The sequence below is a fragment of the Trachypithecus francoisi genome, unplaced genomic scaffold (assembly GCF_009764315.1).
Source record: "Trachypithecus francoisi isolate TF-2019V2 unplaced genomic scaffold, Tfra_2.0 Lachesis_group11, whole genome shotgun sequence".
Lineage (NCBI taxonomy): Eukaryota > Metazoa > Chordata > Mammalia > Primates > Cercopithecidae > Trachypithecus > Trachypithecus francoisi.
In genome coordinates, this window is record NW_022681456.1 from 50,518,568 (window position 1) to 50,530,944 (window position 12,377).

Below are 12,377 nucleotides of genomic sequence, written 5' to 3' on the forward strand. Positions count from 1 at the left end.
TTTTTTCGGCTGTAACAATCTAAATTTTAAAGATTTTTAAATGAATTACCTCCTTTCATCTTCATGATCGTCTGCAGAGAGGGAGGTAGAGAATGGGATTTGTGGAAAGGAAGTCGCTAGAGAACTGCCAAGAGGGTTGATACCCAGACCTCTGGTACAATGACTGAGTGCCCACATGACCCAGGACACATCATCAGACAACGTGGGGACAGGCTTGCTGCTTGCTAGCTTAGCGACATTGGGTAGGTTGTTTCATACCTCTGAGTCTCAGTTTCCTTATTTGTAAAAGTGGAAAATAACCTCACACATCCATAGGATGTTTAACATAAAAGTCCTCACAGCTAACTTTTATTCCATAATAGAGGAAACAGGCAATATAAAATCATGTGACATAACAATTTTAATAAGACTGCTGAATTCTCTGTCACTTTGCACCATGTCTAGGACCCAACATTTCCCTATAACTGACTCCTGAATGCACTGCACCCACATTTCTCAGCAGAATAGGGTGTGCTTACATCCAAGACCAGAACTAGAGATTCAGCATCTTCTAAATATGGCCATTTTTACCAAACAACCTGCTGAAGCCAGAAACTTATACATTTGCCCTTCTTGGATTATTTCATAGCATCTTTTCCCTTAGTTCATTAACCAAAGAAAACAAAACAAACTTTGTCATCTTTTCTAAATATGGTAAACCGGGTGATATTGGCAATGCTTACTTGCATTACAGTAACTTTTAAAAACGATGATTATTAATTATATGTTAACTACAATGTGTCTCTATTTGATGCTCAACCTCTACTCTTTTTAACCTCTTACCTAGTTCTGTTAAAATTCCAGAGTTTAAGTGTTGTTGCTGTAGAAGATTTAAAAACGGCTTACACAATATATTTCTTATCAATGCTTTATTGTTGAAAACAAAATTGAAATTCTCTGGCACATAAAACAATTATTTCTACAAAAGGAAAGCCTACAAATCTTGATAATTTATACAAATAACAGTTTCTCAAAAAATAAAATTTTAATTTAGTAAACTTGTCTTGTGCTCTATATTTTTAGCACTGTCTGCAATAATCCACCATAAATCCCTGAGCGGAGACATTTTTTGATCATGTTCTAATGCCCACCCCGCCCCCCAACCCTCCCCTCGAAGTTGGTCAGTTACTAAGTCCAGCCCTGTAGTGAAAAGTGTCAGGGATATTTAGTTATTAGTGATCCATGCATTTTATGACACAGGCCCAATTATTAACGCTTCTTGGGAACTGGTGTCACAAGAAGTGCCTCAACTGTGCATTCAGTGAACCTATTAAGAACCACGTCTTTGAAAGGAAGAACAACAACAATAAAAAGATAAAATGTTGACTAGAAAGTCATCATAGGTCAATAACTATTTAAATAAATACAAATGTTAGACACTGAAGTAATCTCTATAGCCTTATATTAAATTCCTTTTTTTTTTTTTTGCAATTGCCAATGCACTGAAAGATGAATAATACACTTCAACCCACTATTTTGGTTTGACCATGGGTTTGTTGTTAAATATCATTCTGAAAACACAGTGATTTAGTTATAATTTAACTTTTGGCCCTTCAATGAAATGTTTACAAAATAATATATATATTACAGAAGGGCTTTCTTATTAATGCCATGAAAAACCTTTTTCACTACACTTATCCTTCTCACAAAAACACTAATGCCATAAGAACACTACTTTCAATTATTTATCCCACTGTATTCAGATACATAGAAAAACATAAAATATGGAGAAAACATAATATGATGTATTTGCATGTCCAGCTTCTTTTTAATGGAGAGGCTGATCATATATACATGGAGTGTGAAAGGGAAGGACAAACAGGTAATTTTCAGTTGCAAACAACTGGCTTAATGCATCAAGTTTTGTTATTCTGCTATGGTAGAATAATAAATAAATAAATATGTAGGGTATAGTATAGCTGCTTTCTCTGTGAAGAAGTTGATAATGGACTAGTGTTTTATGAAGTTAATTTGTAGTGGCAAAGTTTGATTACAAGCCAAAAAATGTTCAATAATGTTGTTCTCTACCTAATTAATAGTCTTTTTCTTGTGAAATGATCATTGAAGTGGTTACTAACAGGTAATGAAATAAAATACCAAATTTGCTAGTGAAAAAATAGTTTTCAACTGAGAAAAGCACTTGGCAGAAGACCTAGGAACACGCAGGCTAATGCTACACTCTATTGTAGCTTCAAATAAGTTGTTTTTGATGCCTTTTGAGAAGAGCAAAATAAGATGAAAATAATTGCTTGAACATTTATCAGCACTGCTGTTTAGGTACTTATTAGAAAGTGATTAACATTCGATACCTACCCTTTCCAAAATACAAAATCACTGGCAAGCATCATCATACACTCCTAAACCAGCAACATCTGAGAAGCACAAAACACCTTCCCTTTTGTCTAATAACCTGTTGGTTAGTTATAGGAACTGGAAGGCTTACAAACTTCCCTGTCCTTTATCTTTATGTAAGCTTGCACATTCTCCAGGAATAGCCATTTTCAAAGTTAATTTCAAAAGAATTAATATAATGAATTGTACTGGGCAGTTTGGGGGAAAATATTGGTGATATTAAAATTAACAAAAAGCTTGCCTGAAACATATAAGCCTCCCCAGTCCCTCACACAATTCGAGTGTGAAGTATGGTTAGCTCTACTCTCCATATCCTTTTCAGAACATAAAAAGCAAATGATGCCCAAAAGAATGAAGCCTCTGACATCCAAATCATAAAACATTATGTGTACTGGTCAAGAAACATAGCAGATTCTGACAGATCTTGACACAGTATTAATACAAAAAAAGTGTTCTAAGCTTCAGAAATTGATAAGCAGGCTGTCCCAAAGAGGGAAGACAGCAGCGTAGGACAACCGGCGGCTCACTGGGACTCACACTACGCGTTTATCACTCCCTAGTAACACTTAACCCTAATCATTTGCGATGGCTGAATGGACACTCTGACTTCCTCTCACAGTGTTTAAGGAACAAGATAATTTTGAAATTAGCTCTCAGAAAATGAACAAAATCTGTGACTTATACACCCACCCCTCCCTTTTAAGAAATGCCAAAAGATTCTGTTTTAAGTGCTCTGGTTTACAGTCTATGGGTAACAATGACATCCTCCAGGAGGTTTCCGGCCTTCCCCTTTTTGGTGTTAACAGCTGCGCCTACAGCAAAGTGGATTCTTCCAGAAGTGGCAGTGACCTCTATGACCTCTGCCCTGGTCTTGAAGTCTAACACCAGCTCTTGTCATAGCACTGCTGGGAAGTTCTGTCTGCTAAGGAAGCCAGCTTTTAAAAATGGAGGAGGATGGGCTTCTGCCTCCTATGTCAGGTCTTAGAAGTCTTTAAGCCTTGTTTTTCCATGATGTTCCACAGTTTGCGGAGATTGGACTGTGTGATGACATCGTCTGGCTTGAGCTGCAGGGCCCGCAGGTAGTTGGCCTCAGCCTTCTGCAGTCTGCCATTGAGGTGGAGAATGGCTCCCAGGTTCATGAGAGCAGCAGGATACTGCAACAAGAGAAAGGAAGGAAAACAATTAGGAGGCCATTTCAAACTTTTCTTCATGGAAAACAGAAATCTTCATCCACTTATGCAAATGATTCCCTTATGTCTAGAGGCATTTTATGAAAGCAATTTAGCAATTTATATAAACAGATAAAGATAACTAGGTAGATGGAAAGTTTTCAAACACCTGCTGTGTACTTTGTGCTTTAAAAAGGACAGGCATCTAGAGAAAGAGTATTTTTTTCTTTAATGAGAAAGCATAGGTAACATATGAAGATCTAATAGCCTAATCAGATGGTAGTATTTGAGAAAAAAATGTTTAAAAGTGATACAATTTCAGATGGAAAGAATTTTCAAAAATTTCTGCTCAATGACAAGAAATAAAAAATAAGTGGGTAAAGTTGACAAATCTATATCAACTCATTATTTGTTTTCTCTTAGCAATATCCGAGGCTTTTAATCAAAACAATTAAAATAAACTATGAAATTTTACTGATGTCTTTGGGTAAAAATCCTGAAAAAAATTAAAATGCAACCACTAAAATGCAAAAATCTGAGTAGTTTAACAAGATAAAGTCTTTATTTTTAAAAGCCAAACAGTGTTTAACCTCTAATGATGTTTACCATACAGTGAAGCAAAAAATCCAAATAGATAAAATATGGCAGAGAAAAATGAAACCTTTCTAAGAAAAATTTTATATTACTTATTAAAAATAGTTAAGTAATTCTCATAGAATTTTCAGTAATGCATAATAATGGCAATACAAAGCTATCGCATGGGGAAAAAGTGTTCTTTAAACGGCATGAGTTGTGTTGCACTAGTTTAATACAAAGATTTTCATCCCCAAATTCTCAGACATTAGTTAAAAACAGCAAAAGTCCTTCCCAAAGGAAAATATATTTTGCTTGCTCTTTATAAATAAAGGCTGTTCTGCTCCTGTCCCTGGAACATTCTGGCTAACAGCAGATAATATTTTGGCAGTTATACAAATGCATATTTCAAATATCAGATAAAGTGTTTATGCTATGATTACACTTTCATTTGATTGTGTCAACTATTAATTGTCCTTCAATTCTGTGCTACAGTCCAAAATAATTCACAGTTGTTTCTAAGATTTGGTATTTTCACAAGACATGTACTTTTCAGCTGAATTCCTTTGACTTGACACTTTACTGTAAAATTAATTATTTCTGAACCCAAAGCAAGGCTACAGGGGAGGGTGGAATAGCTTAGAATAAATTGACTTGGGGGACTTGGATTTTTAAGAGATCTGGGTTTAAGTTCCTGTTCAACCACTGTCAATGACCTTGGTGAAATTCCCTAACATATCTGTGCCCTTCCTTCATTTGTGAAATACTGAAATAATATCAACTTCTTTGCATGCTGTTAGAAAGACACAATGAGAAAATTAAACAAATATACAGAGCAGAGTACAGGTATAAATTAGATACTCTACAACTATCACGATCACTTTTCCTTATCTCATTTTGCTTGAAGTCTAGCACATACATGTTTGTCATTTTTAGGTTGTTGGGCAGTCTTTAAAATTTTGATTTCAATGGCTACATATGTCTCTGGATATATACACTAAAATTTCCTTAAGTCTTCAACTACTGGGCATTATTTTTAAAGTTTTCTATATTATTTTCTCTTTTACAAAAATAATGCTGCAAATATAAGCTATTCCTGACCTTCAGAAACCTTTTTGGTCAGGAATACTCCATACTTATCAAGAAAAATACAGATGGTCAATTTCTAATTTTAAACACCAATCCAAATAAACATAGCTCTAAATGACATGGGCAGTAAAAAGCTCCACAATGGAAACTGAAAATAACACCACCTACTCTGTCTTCCTAAAAGAACTTTGTTATCACACCACTGTTATTATCCTGAGTTCCTTGAAGCTTGGATACATTTCTGAATTATGTCCCCTCACAGCGCTTAGCACAACTATCAATAAACAGCCACTAAACTGATAGTGAAGAGTGCTCACAGCCTAAATTACTAAAGATGCTAAGTAGATACAATGTTCAGCTTTCCTGCTATCCTGAGTGGGAAGAGTGGAAATAGGGAGGGAGAACCACTGTTGGAGACCGTTCCTTACTAACCAGAAATGGAAGAGGCCCAGTGATGAGGTTGAGAGAAAACAGATGGCTCTGTGGGATAGTCATTATTTCTTGAATCATTTTATTACCAAAGTGTCTGCATCTATAGTGTCTGCATCTATTATTTCAACTCAAAGGGATTATTAAAAACACTCAGAGGTTACGGAGTCAGACTGCGTAGGTTCAAATACTAGCTCTACGACAGAGACGCGGGCACTTCAATAAGTTGGGTGAGAGCTCGTGATCTCAGCTTCCTTTACAAATGGGATGCCAGCATTTTGTTGCTGTAAATATCATATGAGAATACCCACATTATTGTCTTTTTCCTTTCCTTTTCCTTATCGTATCAAAAACACAAAGTAGAACCTCCTTGTTAGTGTGCCTGAACAACCACTGAATGTAAAAACTGAGGATTTCTGAACTGGCTTCATGTTTACTAGCTTTCTAGCCTTTTAAAGGTTAAACCTGTAAGAGGTAGATGTGAAAATGGATGGTAAAGTCGATCATGCCACACAAATAGACTTTACTATTACTACTAAATTGCAGCCTGAGGCTTCTCTGTCCTTCAAACACTTATGGAGTTACCTACCCACCACAGAATGATGAAACAAATTTTGTATTTTAATATTAGTCTAAGAAAACTCATCTAGGAAGTTAAATCTGTTCTGATGAATGAGTTCTACATGCTAATTGTAATGGGTTTTTTGTAATAACTTTAATTTTGCATATCCACACCAGTGTGTTACTCATTAAACAAAAATAATAATAGTTACCATGGGATAACAGCTCTCAGGTAAGCCCACATATACTCATTAATTGCTTCCCCTAATGACTAAAAATATATGGAAACTAAAAATATGCATATTTAAGAATATCATTCAATATATTTAAGCAGCTATACATGTCAGGTTCAGCTGTAACATTTTGGTGTGAATGTAAATGGCTATTTTAGTAAAATAAAATTTTTTATTTCAAAAACCTACAAATGTGCATTATGTAATGCTTAAAACATCACAATAGCTTCTTACTTGAATGAAGGAAACATGGAATTTATACAGATATGCTAAAATGTGACATACGTAATAAGTATCATCGCCCTAGATAACTGCTTTGAAAGTGTCAACGTTTATTCTGACATACAAAATTTCATGTGTTTATTAAACATTGATGAATAAGACTGGGTATAGACTCAACTTTTTACAACCTAGTTGTTTTCTCTCTTCAGACAGGGGCTTTCTCTTTTAAGCCGGTCATGTCTCTCCTCTACATCTGTGCTAGGGAAGTTTAATGAATGCCCACTGGATTGAATTCCTTCAGGTCTTCTAGCTGAGCACACAGATTATATAGCTCAGGGAGTTGCATCAGCATCACCTGGCAGCTTGACAGAAATGCAGAATTTCAGGCCCCGCCTATTGAATCAGAATTTGAATTTTAACAAGAATCCCAGGTGCCTCGTATGCTCATTAAAATTTGAGAAGCACTGTTCTAAAGGTAATTTCTAGATCATAGATTATATCATTTCATAGCTTCTGGGATTACATTTCCTATAAAAGGTTATAATGTGTAGAACAAAGTACACCAGAGGATAGAACGCCTATCCTCCCCCATAATAGAATTCTTCTCTTGGTCATTTCATTATTTAAGTCAGGAAATGTTCAAATAATCTTTTCTTTTTTTTATTTTTTAAGCAAAAGCCATAAATAACTAAATGTTATTAGACAAAAGGAGAAAGTATGAAAAGCCTTTTGATAACCAAATAAGCACACGTGAAGTTTTATAAACAGACTCAAAGTCTATCTAACTCTAATACTACTGAAATGCAAAAATTTCAGGTAACGGGCTGTTTGATTACATACTGGCGTCATTGCTCTCTGCCAGCTGTAGCTCACGGACTGGGGAAGAGAAACGCAATGACAACTGCTCAGGTCTTTCCCTATACACATGGTCTTTTATTAAAGACGACTGATGAAATTTTCAGCATGTTAACCAAAGCAGTCAGTAGCTTGCAGCCCAGTAACATGGGGCTCCTGGTTCTGTACAACAAATGACACCGTCTCCCACTTCACAGGCTAGAAAGGAGAACCAGACATTCCTTGTTTCCTTGAAGAGGACAGATGCTTTACATCAAAGGGGCTGACTGGCAGCCATACTGAAACAGAAAATGATACATTTTTTTAAGTCTCTAGGGAATTCTGACTTCTTTGTTATTTTACTGTGGTCTTTGGCTTATTTCTTCAACTGTGGAGGAAATACGCAGAATTTAAAATAATGGATGTATACTGCGGTGGGTGGAGCAAAGGCAAGAGGATGGAGGTCTGATTCTAGTTTAAGGCCATTGAGACTCTCAAGGAATGTTGCTGAGCTCACAGGGTATCACGAACACACAGGACTGGAACACAAAATCATTGTTCTGGCCTAAGCTTATCATGTAGGATTGGAAAGAAAATGACAGAGGAGGAATAGCAAGACTATATGGTGATTTAGGGTTGGAAATCCGTGTTTCTATTGGGATCAGGAGTAATGCAGAACTCTAAATGGATGAACTGAGTGGGTCCCAGAACAAAACAAAACACAAGAGAAAAGGGTTTGGTTGAGATGTTCTAGTTAGTCAGGAGTTGGATACCCCTGCAACAGTTGGGCTCTCTTGTACCCCATTGGTCCCTATGGCCATTTCTCTTTCATGAAGGATAATCAACAGGCAAGAGGAGTTATGAGAAAGTTGAAGACAGAGATAACAGACCAATATTTCTGATTGTTTAAATAAATTTGTTTCCATTCAAAGGGTTTACGCATGTTAAAATTATCCAGACTTGCAGATTTATTGTTATGTAAACTAAATAACTTTTTAAAAAGAGTGACTGAAGTTAGCCTGACCTAGTCATTACTCAATTAATATACAACACATCTTTGGGATATTTTCAAGATAAACTACCTTCAACTTTGCTTCTGAATATAATTTGCAAACTTAAATGAGTTTGAAGTCTGAACTTTTTGATGGATCCTCACTCTTTTTAAAGTAGCTATCAAATAACTTAATGAAGGCTGCATACTGGCATTCAACTGTATTTCAGTTGAAATTGCTTGCCCAATTGAATTTACTGAAGCAGCAACTGTACCATGATGCTTAAAAATGAATAGTATGAACATTTTAAGGAACATATTAATGAAAAGGCATTTATGCATACATTTAATGGATCTCTTTATAGTTATTTGTGCCTTATACATGGCAGCTATTTAATAAATAATTACTAAAGTGTTTTTTCCTTTTTTTTTTTTTTGAGACAGAACCTCACTCTCGCCCAGGATGGAGTGCAGGGGCGCGATCTCGGCTCACTGCAAGCTCCGCCTCCCAGGTTCATACCATTCTCCTGCCTCAGCCTCCTGAGTACCTGGGATTACAGACACAAGCCACCACGCCAGGCAAATTTTTTTTTTTTTTTTTTTTTGTATTTTTAGTAGAGACGGAGTTTCACTGTGTTAGGCAGGATAAATTAAAGTTTTTAAGATAAACTGTTAAGCTTCAGGAAAAAAAAAAAAAAGAATGTTAAATACCTTATTCCTTTCACTTTCAACATCACTCTCCTCCTTTGTTTCATTGGCATGCTTAATTTGATGCAAGCTAGAAAATACATACATTATCCTGGATTCCTTGCCCCTCCACCCATATACATACTCACATCCAATTGTTAAGTCTTGATAACTTTACCCCCAAATCGCTCTTCAATCTGTCTTTGAATTATATCCTACCCCTTTTTTCCAACTTGGTTCAGGCCCTTATCATCTTTTTTTTGGATTACTTAAATAAAATAATTCCGACAGAAATAAAAGAATAAACGAATAGATAGTTGTACAAATTGATGGCTGATTGACAAAATGAATAAAGCATATGACTAAAGCCATATGCAGGTTTTTAATTATATTTTAGTCATACAAAATTTCACAGAATACAGCAAACATTGTATTCTTGCCTAACCAACATAACTTTATAAATACAACTGGAGCCCCTAAATCTCTCTCCCTATCCTATTTCTGACCTTCCCCAGGAGAAAACTACAATCCTGATATTGGTACTTAACAGTCCAGTACACGTTTCACACTTTTACTATTTGTGTACCCATAGCAAATGTAAATATTATTTATAAGTTTTAATTTTATATATTAGGCATCATCCATCTTGGAATGCCATCTTGCCAAACACCTGTTTGAAACTTGAAATTTTGTTCAACATTTTATTTTTCAGACTTAGACATCTTGATATATGTAAGATTTGTTCCTTCACATTAATTACACTGAATACCTTCCCTTAATGATGGAATACAGACTCTTTAAAAGAGGGCTGCCATCAATTCTTGTACATATGTCTACCTACACTTAGGGAAGAGTTTTTAGGAATAGAATTGTGGGATCACGGGATCTTTGACTTTGTTAGCTATTACCAAATTGCTTTTCAAAGTGGTTGTATCAAAATGCATTACTACCAACATATAACAGGGGTCCCTTTGTTTTATATCCTTAATAATACTTGGCATTGTCTAATTTTTAAAGTTTTCTTGAATTGAAAGTTGCAAAATAGTGTGAACTGGCTATCCCAAATCTGAAAATCTGCAATCTGAAATCCTTCAAAATCTAAAACTGTTGGAATGCAGACATAATGCTCAAATAAAATGCATTTCAAATTTCAGATTTTCGATTCTCAACTAGTAAAAGTATAATGCAGATATTCCAAAATGTGAAAAAGCTAAAATCTGAGACTGGGATTTCTGGTCCCAAACACTTTGGATGGATACTCAATCTGTATCATTCTATGCACTTAATTTCTTTTCCCTGATTACTAGAGAGGCTAATAACATTTTCATAAGGTTGTAAGCTTTTTATATTTCCTCTTTGGTGACCCACCTGTTCTTAACATTTGTACAAAGTAAGATAATAACCTAACATCGTATAAAATATCACCTACATGGTAATATCTGAAAGGTAGGAGCACAGAGCCCCAACTACCTCAAAAGTGGTCTTAAATAGGACTGCCTTCCTTGTTGCTTCTCAACAGTGGGAACCAGATAGCCACTACTTCTAAAATGAAAAATCTGTTATAAACAAAATGGAGAATCTTTGATATAAGTTCACTCAAGGTAATGATAGAAATCTGGGCAGCCAGACAGTAGACCTCCGGGAGAGGCAGTGGGATCTCCATGGATGTCTCAACGTTAACCATGGGAAATCCCGGATGAATGTGTAAGGGAGGACAGCAGCTCCTAGCTAACCAGCATGCAGAATAACCTTTATAGCCTTTCTGTATCCAGAATCCTTGTTTTCTTCTTAGTTCCTTTTCCAGGGACAACAAAAACATTTAAGATGAACAATATGTTTCATATTTTACCTCTCTTTACTACCGTCCATTTCTACTGGCACCATGTAAATTCAGCATCTCATCCCACTCCTTTACTTCCATTAGCCTCCTATAATTCTCCCTATCTTCAGTTTCTTCTTATTCCAATCTATCTCCCATCTAATATTTGTCTTTCTAAAATGCAAATCATGTTTCCAAGGTTCTGATTTATGCCTATAGAAAAGGATCCAAACCCTTCAGCCAGTACTAACAAGCCCCATTTTTAGCTGACATCCAAAACATTCTCTCAATGTACATTGTGCCTGAGCCACCTGAAACTTCTGTTTCTGTCATGGGCTCTTTTGAGCATTCGTTCCTTATTGTAGACTGCTCTACTGACAAAGTCCTTCTTCCACCCTCTCTGACAAACTTCTGCTCATTTAAAAAAAAAAAGATTTTAACAATTTCTTACTCATGGCTTATTTCTTTATGATCCCATAGTACTGTCTACATGCATTAATTGCTACACTTACCAGAGTGAATTATAGCTACTTGTTATAAGTGTCTGTCTTCTTTGCTGGAAGATGAAAAAGCCAGTGAATTTATCCTAATTGTCTTTATACTGCTAGTGCTAGGCTTTGGCATATAAAATAAACTCTCAATGGATGTTTGCTGAAAGAAGACAAATTTGTATGTGCTAGCAGAAAAACCTGATGTAGGAGAGGTAAATTCTACACCAATCTCAATGTAATTTAACAAATATTTATTGACCACTTATTATATGTGCTCTGCCAGACAATGGATATGCAGTGAACAAAAGCAATATATATTTTTAGTCTGTATGTAGCTTGAAACAATTTTAAGTGCATAGTTGGCATTTACTACAACCTATTACGAGGTGTAACTTCATGGTCTCATTTATGCCTTTCAGACTGAAAGAGGGAGGTGAAACTGTTATCCATGCATCGATGTAAGCAGTATAGAAGAGGACTGCACAGAGGATGGATTCACTGTTATCCATGCATCGACGTAAGCAGTATAGAAGAGGACTGCACAGAGGACGGATTCACTGTTATCCATGCATCGACGTAAGCAGTATAGAAGAGGACTGCACAGAGGACGGATTCACTGTTATCCATGCATCGACGTAAGCAGTATAGAAGAGGACTGCACAGAGGACGGATTCACTGCCCTCAAGGAGTTCACAGTCCAGTGAGTGAAAACAAATTCTACTACTCCAAAGGAAGAATCAGGTGTGTCTACAAAGGAGATACTAAGACTGAGCTGTGGGGGAGAGAGGATATTATTTCCTTACGGGTATGAAAATATTAGACAACATGAATTGTCAGGTTGCTTCAGGTCTCTTAGACTCCCAGAATGAGAATATAACATGAACTTTT

General features: G+C 35.9%; 1 protein-coding gene across 2 annotated transcripts in view; it reads right to left on the minus strand.

Moving 5' to 3' along the window:
• Positions 1–891: 891 nt before the first annotated feature.
• TMTC2 (transmembrane O-mannosyltransferase targeting cadherins 2) overlaps positions 892–12,377 on the minus strand; it is a 445,065-nt gene continuing 433,579 nt past the window's right edge. For both annotated transcript variants that reach the window (XM_033221143.1, XM_033221144.1), the window contains exon 12: positions 892–3,545. In XM_033221143.1, the coding sequence (XP_033077034.1) occupies positions 3,366–3,545 (180 nt within the window). In that variant the 3' untranslated portion in view covers positions 892–3,365. The remainder of the gene's footprint in view (positions 3,546–12,377) is intronic.